This window comes from Schistocerca nitens, chromosome 1 (genome assembly GCF_023898315.1).
Source record: "Schistocerca nitens isolate TAMUIC-IGC-003100 chromosome 1, iqSchNite1.1, whole genome shotgun sequence".
Taxonomy (NCBI): domain Eukaryota; kingdom Metazoa; phylum Arthropoda; class Insecta; order Orthoptera; family Acrididae; genus Schistocerca; species Schistocerca nitens.
In genome coordinates this window covers 796910593-796923948 of record NC_064614.1, presented here as the reverse complement: position 1 = coordinate 796923948, position 13356 = coordinate 796910593, and the positions used below count along the sequence as shown (strand labels likewise).

At 39.6% G+C, this 13356-nt stretch overlaps 1 protein-coding gene across 4 annotated transcripts in view; it reads right to left on the bottom strand.

Annotated features, from left to right (window-relative positions):
• LOC126262378 (intraflagellar transport protein 122 homolog) overlaps nt 1–13356 on the bottom strand; it is a 241108-nt gene that overhangs the window by 112520 nt on the left and 115232 nt on the right. For all 4 annotated transcript variants that reach the window (XM_049959003.1, XM_049958996.1, XM_049958986.1 and 1 more), the window contains exons 14-15: nt 4838–4999; nt 3170–3336 (exon numbers count right to left, since the gene is read on the bottom strand). In XM_049959003.1, coding sequence (XP_049814960.1) covers nt 3170–3336; nt 4838–4999 — 329 coding nt within the window. The remainder of the gene's footprint in view (nt 1–3169; nt 3337–4837; nt 5000–13356) is intronic.

The window sequence follows — 13356 nt, the reverse complement described above, 5'->3', positions numbered from 1 at the left end:
ATGTTATCAACATGCTCTTCGGGTCATATAAGCGCAAGCAACTCCTATTTTGCATTGCCTCGGCCCCCGCAATGTTCCACAGGTATATGGAACAAATGATGCAGCACATATGAGCTTGTGCGAATTATCTGGATGATTTCATTGCCACAGGACTCTTGCATCAGTAGCATTTACATAACCTCCGTGCCCTCTTAACAATCCTACAGGAAACAGATTTGCATTGTCTTTTGGAGAAGTGTCAATTTTTTTCAACCAGGAGTGGAGTATTTGGGGCACTGGAATCTGGCCTTCGGATCGAAATGTCGCTGCCATCAATTACCTTCCCTGCTCAAGGAACTCACATGAACTGCAAGTGTTTATAGACAAAGTCAACCATTACTCCAATTTCCTACCCCAGGCAGCCCACATTGCACAACCCTCCAGGCTTTTTCCCCATTAAAAACTGTGCTGAACCCCCCCCCCCCCCCTCCCCTTCGTGTCTCATGCTTTTCTCTAATCCATTGGTTGTGGTGGCTGACATGTCTGCCAATGGCATGAGGACAGTTGTGGTGCACAGGAATGAGGATGGCTCCAAACAGCCAACTGCATAAGCACCCCTGAACCATGCTATTACTTGTAGATCGAAAAGGAGGCATTGGTGATAGTGTTTGCCATTACCTTCTGTGTATCACAAGCCCTTGGTTACATTATTCGGACCCTGGTCCAACCTCCTGGAGTGAATGGCTCCAGTGCTGGGCACTGTTCCTGAGTGCATACAATTATACCATCCCATTTAAGCCCACAGCACAACATTCCAACACTAATGCCTTGACGTGTCTCTCCTCTGGCCTGGACTCTGATTTCGACCAACAGAAGGTTCTCTGCTTACACACTGATGCTGCACAACCGCATACATTCGATGGTTTATCAATTATGGCCACAAGGTCCAGTGCCATCACACACCACAACACCATACTGAGGCAGATCCTCTGATAAGTGACCCACGGCTGGACAACTACCTCAACCAACACCACCCTCACTGCTTTGGCTGTAGTATGGCCATCAAAGAGTTACCTCACACTTTAGTCTCTGATAATGGGCCACATTTCACAGTGTCTGCTTTATAAGAGTTTTGTTTGGCCAGTGCCAAAAAAACATAATCTCAGTCTCCTGGCCAATCCTTCCTCAAATGGTGAAACAGGGTGTCTTGTTTGGGTCTTTAAACAACAAATGAAGAGGGCTGTCAAATCCTCTGACACCAACTCGGTCCTCACCCTGTTTCTGAGCACCTACTGCACCATGCCAATTGACAATTGTAACCCTACCAAGCTGCTCCATGAGCGGCAACTGTGGACCGTGCTCCATCTTCTTATGCCACCAACTCCTTCACCCCATCCTGACCATCCCCGCATTACACTCCTCGTGCAGCTGTGTTTGTCCGCTCCTACAAGAGTGCTGTGGCTTGGATGCTGGTGACAGTAGTAGAGACCCGTGGGCAGCAAGTTACATCTGTCCAAACATAAAAGGGGGCTTGAGTGCCACCATCACAAACAGCTCTGGTACTGGCTTCAGGCAACACACCCACTGCCACCCACTTCCCACCCACCTTCCAGTGACCAGAGCTGACACCATCGGCAACTGCCAATGACTCTCCACAGGCATACCAGCACTACCTCCTGCATCCAGAGGGATTGGGAAACTCTTCAGTACCCTCACCCCCAGCAACGTCATAATGGATACTGCAGACCTTCCTCCCTTCCCACAACTGGCTGTCAAACGGTCTGGGTCTTTACCCATACTTTCTTTCCTTCCCCATGGCATTGTCTGGGGCATTTCCAACCGTGCACGCCTGTTTTCTGTGTCAAGGGATTTGGTATTAGGTGCCACATAGGTTGAATGCCTGCCACAGGAGATGACCTAGATAGCCAATAGAGGCTCCACAGCCGTGCTGCACTGTGCTTCCACGATAAGAGATCCGTCGTCTCACCAGTAGTATGGCAGTCAATACAGTTACACAGAGATGGTATACAGGCAGCTGCCTAGCATACAGCTGGTCAGTGCAGTGCTTGCGCTTGATACTCTTTGATAACTACCTTGCTTGTCACACGGTTACTCTCTCTGGTCTTGTCTCAGATTTGTCTCCCCACTGCTCTTGGCCTTGACATTACTGTGGACACAGCTTGGTGCAGTGCCTCATTGTCATCTAGGTTGTTTGTCCTTGTTCTGGTCTGTTGCCTTGTTCACAGTCTGTCTGTCACATTTTATTCACCTACTGTTAGTTTGGGTTACTCTTCTGCGGGTGGCTCTCCCACATGAAGGCTTCCACTGTTCTTCATTCTTCCAGAACTCCAACATGCGCACCAAAATCCAGCTACCCACTGATATAGTAGCTGTCACTAGATATTGTGTTTACTGTGTGCAGCTTTGGATACTCGACAACAAAACACGCGCTTTCAGCCTCTGGCCTGTATTGTTGCTTAGGCAGTGCTTTTGTAAAAGGATGGCTATAGTGATTCTGAGTTTGACACTGAATTTAGTAGCTCAGAAAGTAAGAAGAATTACTTAATTAAAGACTCAAAGTGACAACAGTTCATAAATTGAGTGAAAGTGCTCATCAGCTCCTCCCAAGATTTATGTTCACAGTAACCCACTGTGAAATACGTGCTTAGACTTCATAACTACACAGAAACTAAAAAATTACTTCACGTTTCAGGATAATTTAGTCAAATTCCAGAGCACAAGTATACTCAGAATTTTATTAATGGCAATCTTCAAAAAACTGTAATTTATTATTTTGAGTTTTATAAGCTATCTTAATATCTCTGCATGTAATGTCATTCATTATAGGATGTTTTCTATTAATGAAAACAACATTATTTTTTGGAAAATAAATTGAAAGAAAAAAAATTAATCCTTCAACTCATGATAATTTCCATTCTGTTTCTCTGCTGCCTTGAGATGGTAATGTTTCATCATCTTCTATACTGTCAACTACATATTAATGCTACAGTTCCTCACACAAAATTAAAACAATATGAAATTATTAATATTTACTTGTAAATGAGTACTTGCCACATGCATGTATGTTCTTGATCGTAATATTTACTAGATCTTTTCCACAGTAACATTCCTTGTACTCTTCAGCTAGTTTCCTTAATGTACTGTAAAACTGTAATATGAATGTACATACATGTCAATCCAGCCATTTTCGCCAATAATTTCAATAGCTCTTTCTGTATCACCAGATGAGAGATACATCTCTGCTGCTGCTCGAGGTTCATTAATATTCCTTGCCCAGTCAGCTTTCTTGCGAATCAATGCTTTACGATCAACGCTATCAACAGCACCTAGGTAATCCTGTTAAAGTAGATGAAAAAAGGAAAATTATATATATAAAAATCAAACAAATAGTTCACTAAAACTATTTTAAAAACTAGCGTCTTTCTTCAGCAGCGAAAAAAAGAGAGAACAACTCAACAACTTTTACACCTACATTGATAACCACACAAACTTCAAGAAAAATTTTATATTCCTAGGTACTGTTCACTCAACTCTGTAAATACAATTTCCAATTTTTTCTGTACAGAACCAAACATAGGCTAGAACTGATACCTAAGCGGCCCTCACACTGTCATTATTGTTACTGACATAAGGCCAAGAACAGCACAATAATATTGTGCAATATTTATGTCTGGCAACTGTCAGCTAGATCTCTGCCTTCATAGCGAACATGTTGGTACTTGATTATATGGAATACATGCGTATTGAGTTCAAGTTACTTGTCAAGCAGAACATACGCAGAACAGGTGAAATGAGTCGATACAGCTTCCAGTAAACATTTTAATGGACCAGGGGCTCATTCACAGCAGCACAGATATAAAAATCACAATGATAATTAATCACAAATTAAACAAGTGAACTGTGTAATTTATCATGTACATGTGATGTTTTCTATGTATTTGTTTACTGTAACAAACTGTTCTAAACTAAACCAAACAAAACAATTATTTACTGATTGAAAGCTTACATGATCTAATGCCTGTGCTGTGACTACTGTGCACGAAATATAAACAAGTATACGCAATGGCAGCTGATCTGGTTTTATTTGTCCGTTCTGAGAACTGTTACAAGTAAAATAAATATTTATGCTTACTATCATGGCACCATGATCTTCAGTTGTCTCAACTACTGTGGACAATGGGGTATCCCACATTTCTTAACCAAAGTACCGCACAGAGCTTTAATGTACATTTTCCAGCCCAACTCCTGATCTTTTGGCATTTATTTTTTTCAGTTCTTTGTGGTATTTTATTTGGAGTGAATTGAATTTCTCTCCATCTTAGCAGAAACTGCTGTTTATTACACACTACCACCCTTAAATGATCCAATATAGAACACAATATACTGAGTGAGCATCACTATTTTTAAAGTTATGCAGTTTTGTCTAATATACTGCAAAAAACCATCAACACCAATCTCAGGTGATCAGTACTACTGCACAGTACTCAGTATTGTGTAATAAATATTGAGTGTGTGAGGGCTCCTTTATAGAAGCATTAAACTTGCACCAAACAGACTGTTTTACAATTATGATTAGTTGGACTGCTGAAAATGATTGATCATGATTCTTCATGAAGTTCTGAAGATTGTTTATTGTGTCTTTGATGTACTAGATTTCAATAGGTCGTCAGTGGTTACTAAAGATTTTACATACCAACTTAAACCTCAAACTGAATTTCAAGAAATTACTTTCTGAAGCACATTTCCCATCACCAGACACAGTGGAAAAACTAGTCAATTCTGCAATATTGAAAATAAGAAGAAAAATTTTGTGAAGTAAAATATATTTACCACTTACCTGTGCCAAGTCAAACATACGCAGATCAATGTACATATTAAGAGCTCTCTGCTCTTGACCCAAACGCTGGTACATACGGGCAGCTTCTTTGAATTTTCCACGAAAAGCTAATATATCTGCAATGAATATTTCCTTATCCTTTTCTCCTTTACGTAATCTTTCCTGAATACAAAGCAACATTATGGTATAAAATATTATTTTCAAAATACGAACTGCAACGTAAGTTTGCGCACAGCTTGGTAAGGATAATTTATATTAAAATCATTAATGCACATTCTTAACACTATTTCTTTAAAAAATAACAATATATTTGATAAAGGACAGGGTACAGATATTGCTTCTGGACAAGAAGTAATCAAAATCATGAATAAAGTAATTTTGGTGGGTCAGACTCATTTTACTCTCTAATAAATTTTATTAACAAACATACAACAGATAGTAAACAACTTAAGAATATTTTGAGATCTTTTGTGCAAGCTGCATGTTACTGTTGACTACAGAATTATTTTTAATAGTGTTTGTGTATTTTTTCATCTGGTTGAATATTATCTGAGGTCTCATAAACTGACGTACGGCAGGGAGAGTGTGTGCTGACCGCTTGCCCCTCCATATCCGCATCCAGTGACGCCTGTGGGCTGAGGATGACATGGTGGCCAGTTGGTGCCGTTGGGCCTTCCACGACCAGTTCGGACGGAGCTTAATTTTTTAATATCATCTGGTGCTCTTATTCATGTTCTACATACTGTGTATCACTACTTCATCATAAAATGAAATACTGATGCCACTTGACATCACTATGGAATCAGAATAGCTGGCAAACATTACTGTCAACTGCTGTGGCGCCACTACCCACACGGTGCTTGCTACCAAGAGCACCCTATGACAAGGCCATGCTTACCAGAATCCTGCATATAAGCCAGCCCAGGGTAATTCAATCACAGTGTTGATGCAGTGAAAGTGCAGGCTGGTTGATCTATTAGTTTGATTCTGACTATGGTCTTGGTTTACAGATGTTCATTTTTCAGGCACTGTTAGTAACTGGCTGGTCTCCTGACACCGCAAGAAATAGATTTTGGCTGCACTTCTTCCTTAGATTGCTTGCAGTGCATTGGGCAGAGTTCTATAACATATCTCAGTTTGCCAAATAAACCGGAGTGAGTCGTCGATACTTCTGACGGTAGACAACTTGGGAATTCTGACACTTTAAATTTATACTTTGAACATTTTTTGATTAGGTGAGACAATTGATCTTCAATCACAGAGCAACCTCATCCACTACTAATGCAGATTGTGAGGAGTTATCAAGAACTAACGGCAGCAACGTCATTGGCAGTAAAAGTGTTAGTGAAAGCGACAGGTGCATCTTCAATGCCATTTTATAATATTTTAATGAACAAAGTGAAGGGTGAGATACTTACCGCCAATGATTGCAGTTACACTCCACAGTCTGCCATATTTCTGACATGTCAAAGCGAAAGGCTATGTACTTGACAGGAAACCCTGAATTGTATCATCTAATACAAAAACTAGAGCCACTAACAAATCAGGCAGAACTTGAACAGCCTAGAATATTTTCTTTATCACAAGAACAATTTCACATCAAGACATATGTTATTGCAGCCAAGTTAGAATTCTGACAGTGAAAAAAAGGATCTGAATGAATCTTATGTGGAGTGGGCCAACGATATACATGGATTAAGTAGAAATTGCAATTGTGAATGTTTGCGCATTTACTTTCTAATCTCGGACATTGCAGTGTACCTCACGAAGATACAGACTGAAGGAATCACACATTGAGGAAACTGGATGTTTCTCTGATGGTTGTATTGCGAATAGGTTGAGATGTAACAAGTGGGTGCTCCCAACTGTTATGTTATGTGATATGCCCCAAGTTTTCCAAGTTTATTATATCTCCAATACAGTTGTTTCTGTAATGTGTGATAAGTACACGAAAACCTGCAAATCAGTTATCCAGCAAAGTACAGTTTATATTCATTATTCTGTTTATTCTTCCCACTGTTTTTGATTCCACTGATACCATCAGTTTGGCTATAGATTATGTTAATCAAAAGCTATAGTTAACTGAAGGTAATACTACCATTAAATAAGTGAATAAACCCTATAAGCTAATTGGCAGAATCCAATATAATGACTTACACTATTCGAAAGCTAAGCATTCTGACTTTCCAGTGACATATTTAAAATTATCTGAATATATTACCTTATGAAATACTTAAACTTTAAGTTCTAAGACACTACTGTACCAATTTTAATTGCAGATTTTGCCCTAAGCACCTTTTGGCTCTGATGTTCGACTACTTACTTCTGTTACCTTAATTTTTTGTACAATATAACATACAGCACAAGGTTAGGCATACTGCATGTGGACTATATAGAAAGCATTATGAATAAGTGCAGTATATGGCTATTTGTTTACCTGCATTTAACAGCAACTTGTGAGTCTGGAACTGGTCATAAATAGTAACTTTTAACATATCAAAAGCAGCATTCAATTCTATATACTGTGTTGGCTACATTACTGAGGCTATCCTTTTGTATTCAACTGTTTTCAGCCAGTTTCAATGATTAAGAGAAGAGATTCCAGCTATCAAGGGCAACAAAGTAAGTAAAGGGAATTAGTTACAAGGACAAACCGATGTAACTGCCCATGCAGTCTAGTGTTTGTTTATTACAGAACACAAAGTTGCAGAGTTGAGCTCTCTGACAGCAGTCATGCATGGTGTCATGCCACCTCTGGCAAGGCTCTCATCATCTCTGTGTCCCACACAACAACATCTTTATTCATAACAGAGGCTACATGCCACACTGGTGGCAGCACCGTTTACCTGATTTAAATACTGCTTCCTGCAAAACATGCAGCATACATCCCCACTGGCATGCCACACACAACAGATGTTGCAAAAAGGACACTTGTAAGAAGTATGTTTTAGCAGCTCCACTAGAAATGTGTCCCAACCTGTGGAAGTGAACTTAGTGAATGATAACTTTACAGCAGTGTAGAGTTCTCAGAATGCAGCCTAGTAAATGTACTTGGATGTGTACATAGGCAAACACTCAGTGAAGTTAGTCCTTGACACTAATGCTATTTTGGTGGTTGCCTCATCCAATACTTTTGTGTTTACAGTTCCTGAAACAGTACAAACCACACAATTCAAATGACCTTGTACCACTCTTAAGGCTCCCTGCAACAGATAAGTTTGAATAAAGGCAACTGATTTCGAAGCTCACATCATTCTTACAGCAACAGCTGCCCTGTACTTCTCCAAAGCTCGCCTAGTGCTCCTGCCTCTAAAGGATGTCCTCCAAACACTGGACAGACTCATGCATGAAAATGTGTTAACACACTGATGACAGACCCTGGCGATCTCTGTATTATAGTGACCAGCAGTGGCTGACAGGGCATGGAAATCTGTTGTGTTTGGATTCTATATATCAACTAAACATCAGAAACAGCCACATGTGTTGATGAGGGACAGTGATGCTAGTAGTGATGATGAGACAGACGTTTGCTTACATGGTATGGATACAAGCAATGGCTATACTAAAGACAATCCAGTTACACATTTAGAACTTTTTGAAGGTCAGCCAGGCCTTACATTTGTTCCCAATGAGCCATGTAGTATATTGGAGGCTGTAGCTAGCTTCTTTGTGGTGAATATTTGATATTTTAATAACACAATCTAACCTATATTGCAGTCAGAATTTACATAAGTACAAAGTATCACCCAAAACATTAAAGTGGACTGACATTTCAGTTGCTGAAATGAAACAATTTTTAGTGATCATACTTGTGATAACACAAATTAGGAAGGACAGTTATCGGGAGTGCTGGAGCACAGATCCTTTGACTGAAACTCTCATCATTACACAGGTGATGAGTCACAAACGATGGGAACAGACACAAAATGCGTGGCACTTTTCTGACAATTCACAATGGCAGATAGGCACTATAAGGTCAATCAGTTCTCTGGCATTTTGCGGGAATTTTCAGACCGTATATAAACCTACCCAGGAGATATCACTTGATGAGTCCATGATATCTTGGGAGAGGTCACCTACAGTTTAGGACCTATAATCCTGGAAAGCTGGTGAAATGTGGCCAACTTATGTGAATGGTATGTGAGGCCACAACAGGTTACATATGTAACATAGGAATATATGGTGGGGAAGGGAACTGAGTGGACAAAATCAGTTTTGCTCTATTGGCACCACATGTACACTTCTGGCATCATGTCTATCAAGCAACTACTACAACAGTGTGACAGTTGCAGACAACTTGCTTACATGGAAGACTTGAGGTTGTGGGACAATAAGGGCCAATAGGGGACTTCCACCTTAGTTTTCAACTGCTGTAAACAATTTCAAGAAAGGGGAAATAATGTTTTGTTGGAAGGGAGATATGGTTTCACAAGTTTGAAATGACAAGTGGATGGTGCGAATGGTTATCACTGTACATTCAGCAACATATGTGTTGTGAAGAAGCCTGGCTGTATTCTTCATTACAGTAAATACATGAAGGCTATGGGCAGAGCAGACCAGTATTTGTTGTACTACTCAATCCTGAGAAAGACTGTTGAATGGAACAAGAAGATAATCCTCTGGTTGACCAACTGTGTCCTAATCAATGGCTTCATAGTGTACAGAGCATGGAACCCTGAAAAGATGATGAAGTACAAGGTATTCCAGTTGGAGGCAGTCAGATGCTGGGTATCAACTCAACAGCCAGAAATAAATGATCAGGGGGATGATGGAGGAGAAGACAAAGATCCCAATAAAACTCCCACATCCTGAAACACATAAACAGGACCATCCTTAAAGACCTAGAGGATATAAGGAAAAACAAACTGGAGGCAACTGTCAGACCAGGGACCACACCCTGCAATGTTTGCAGCACACACACATTGAGGAAGAAAACCTGCTACATCTGCTCGTTCTGCAAGATACCTCTTCACAAGTGAGTGTGCTTCAAGAAGTACCACACATTGAAGAATTACATGAAAATCAGGTGTGTAGGAATTCTAAGTTTGAACATAACATGATCAGTAGAATAGAATAATAATTACACTTTAAAATCATCTGCTCCTCAGAGATGGTCATTAAGTCATGCGGTTGGTGGATTATGATGATTATATGTACATTAAGTTAACAATTACATCACAATTATAGTTTATAAAAGGTGGTAATTTTCTGCATGCATTGAAAATTATTGTTTCATAATGTGGATAAACGTTTTGTGTTCAAACAATAAAAGTGTAAACTCAAAAGATGCAAAGTTGATGAACTGTAAATTGGTTTACGGATTGATGCAAAAACACAACAGCTAGCTGAAAAAATACTGTTATGTGTGGACAGCTGATGGTACCACAAGGAGATTGTAGGATCTGCAAGTCAGCTATCTTGTGCAGGCTACATGCAAGTCAGGCAACACACAATACCTGTCCACTGCAGTAAGTTGGAACAAAACTGTCTGGTCCCTCATGTGTAAACACTGTAATATAATAATATTGTAGTATTCCGTCTGCAAGTACTAGTGATGATGTGTTACCGTAATTGAGATGACAATGCTCTTTGCTGAGGGGAAAGAAAAAAAAGCATCTAGCCTTTTTGCAATTGTTGGAGATAAGGAATGGATATTGGAGATTGTTTTTTCTGGGGGTCTGATAAGTTTGCATACTCAAGGAGTACCATAATTAATGGCATAAGTACACACAGTTGAAAGTACACAATACTAGAAGCAAAAAGGTATGATAAACATTGGGTCAAAATCGCATGCCTTAAGACCTACGAGCAATTTTTCATCTTTGATACTGTGAAGCAAATCTCTTCTATTGCAAGCTTTTTGCTTTCCATACTTTGGGAAGTGATAATATAGACCAAAACAAGAAAAAAATGTCCAGTGAACATGTGCTCTAAAAATGCACACCTTACAAGTTATGAGCACTTGTTCATTAGAGGAGTTGTGTACTAAATTACTGCAGATGAACAACTGCTCATAGTTCTTAAGGTATGCATTTGCGACTCTTTTTTTACTGAGACTTTTTTGCTTCTAGTATTGTGTACTTTCAACTGTATGCGTTTATGCCATTAATTATGATACACCCTGTAGATGAAATTTGAAGTGCAGAGGAGATACAACTTACAATCACAATTATCAAGAATAAAAAAATTCCCTTATACAAAAGAAGGTAAATATCATCTATGAACTTTTATTCAACGTTGGATCCCCGGACCTTCGTTAAACTATTACTGTGTTTAGCAATACAATACATAGTGATTTATTCACTAATTAACAATATTGGGTGAGTCTGCTACTATCATGGTCCGAATGATGCACATTATTTTGCCATCAGCTTGTGTGTTCAAGACGTTCCTTACGTGACCAGTCTGTTAGTCAGAAGATACCACACTGCCACTGTTGTTCAACCTTCTCATTCTGAAAGTGTTTCCAGAAAATCTTACGGTGACTGTGAGTACTTTAGCTGCCAAGAGAGATGGAGTCTTCTTCGCGAGTTATAGCAATTTTCTCTGACTTTGCCTGGCGTTCTCTGAGAACCAGAGAAAGGAAAACCTCCAACCACCAACTCATTCTGTACCTAACCCATTCTCTCATTACAGAAGCCACAAAGAAAACATAATCATATATAATTAAATTTTTTTCACAGACTTTTACCTTACGTAAAAAATTTTAAAATGTAAGCATCTTGGGGGGAAAAATGGGGGGGGGGAGTTTAAATGCAGTACCTGTCTTATCTGTGTCAAAGTTGTTTTTTTTTTTTTTTTTTAAAATGACGTAGCAGTTCACTTTAGAGTGACGACCAATTGACAGGACTGCTTGCAAAATTAGGGAACTTGTTAGGATTTTGTATCATTTCACTGTATGTACACTATTGGTAAGAAATGTACTATAACGTGTGTTTCTGTATTGCATACCCTGTCCTTGTTCGAGACCACAACAGGAACAGAGGGACCAGCAAACTGATACTGTATGGTTCATCTCAACAGATCCCCTGAATGTCCAGGCTGCACGCAAGTGACAGCAAGTTTACCTGTCTGGAATCTAATAGTGTACTTTTCTCTAGAGTCATCCTATTTCTATTAGTTATACATGTACGTTGTTGTTGTTCTTATTGTGGTCTTCAGTCCTGAGACTGGTTTGATGCAGCTCTCCATGCTACCCTATCCTGTGCAAGCTTCTTCATCTCTCAGTTCTTACTGCAACCTACATCCTACTGAATCTGCTTAGTGTATTCATCTCTTGGTCTCCCTCTACGATTTTTACCCTCCACGCTGCCCTCCAAAGCTAAATTTGTGATCCCTTGATGCCTCAGAACATGTCCTACCAACCGGTCCCTTCTTCTTGTCAAGTTGTGCCACAAACTCCTCTTCTTCCCAATTCTGTTCAATACCTCCTCATTAGTTATGTGATCTACCCATCTAATCTTCAGCATTCTTCTGTAGCACCACATTTCCAAAGCTTCTATTCTGTTCTTGTCCATACTATTTACCGTCCATGTTTCACTTCCATACATGGCTACACTCCTTACAAATACTTTCAGAAATGAAATCCTGACACTTAAATCTATATTCGATGTTAACAAATTTCTCTTCTTCAGAAATGCTTTCCTTGCCATTGCCAGTATACATTTTATATCTTCCCTACTTTGACCATCATCAGTTATATGGCAGTTATAAGAGTCGATGGACACGAGAGAGAAGCAGTGGTTGGGAAGGGAGTGAGACAGGGTTGTAGCCTCTCCCCGATGTTATTCAATCTGCATATTGAGCAAGCAGTGAAGGAAACAAAAGAAAAATTCGGAGTGGGTATTAAAATCCATGGAGAAGAAATAAAAACTTTGAAGTTTGCTGATGACATTGTAATTCTATCAGAGACAGCAAAGGACTTGGAAGAGCAGTTGAACAGAATGGACAGTGTCTTGAAAGGAAGATATAAGATGAAAATCAACAAAAGCAAAATGAGGGTAATGGAATGTAGTTGAATTAAGTCAGGTGATGCTGAGGGAATTAGATTAGGAAATTAGACACTTAAAGTAGTAAAGGAGTTTTGCTATTTGGGGAGCAAAATAACTGATGATGGTCGAAGTAGCATATAAAATGTAGACTGGCAATGGCAAGGAAAGCGTTTCTGAAGAAGAGAAATTTGTTAACATCGAGTATAGATTTAATTGTCAGGAAGTGGTTGCTGAAAGTATTTGTATGGAGTGTAGCCATGTATGGAAGTGAAACATAGACGATAAATAGTTTGGACATGAAGAGAATAGAAGCTTTTGAAATGTGGTGCTACAGAAGAATGCTGAAGATCAGATGGGTAGGTCACATAACTAATGAGGAGGTATTGAATAGAATTGGGGAGAAGAGGAGTTTGTGGCACAACTTGACAAGAAGAAGGGACCGGTTGGTAGGACATGTTCTGAGGCATCAGAGGATCACAAATTTAGCATTGGAGGGCAGCGTGGAGGGTAAAAACCGTAGAGGGAGAC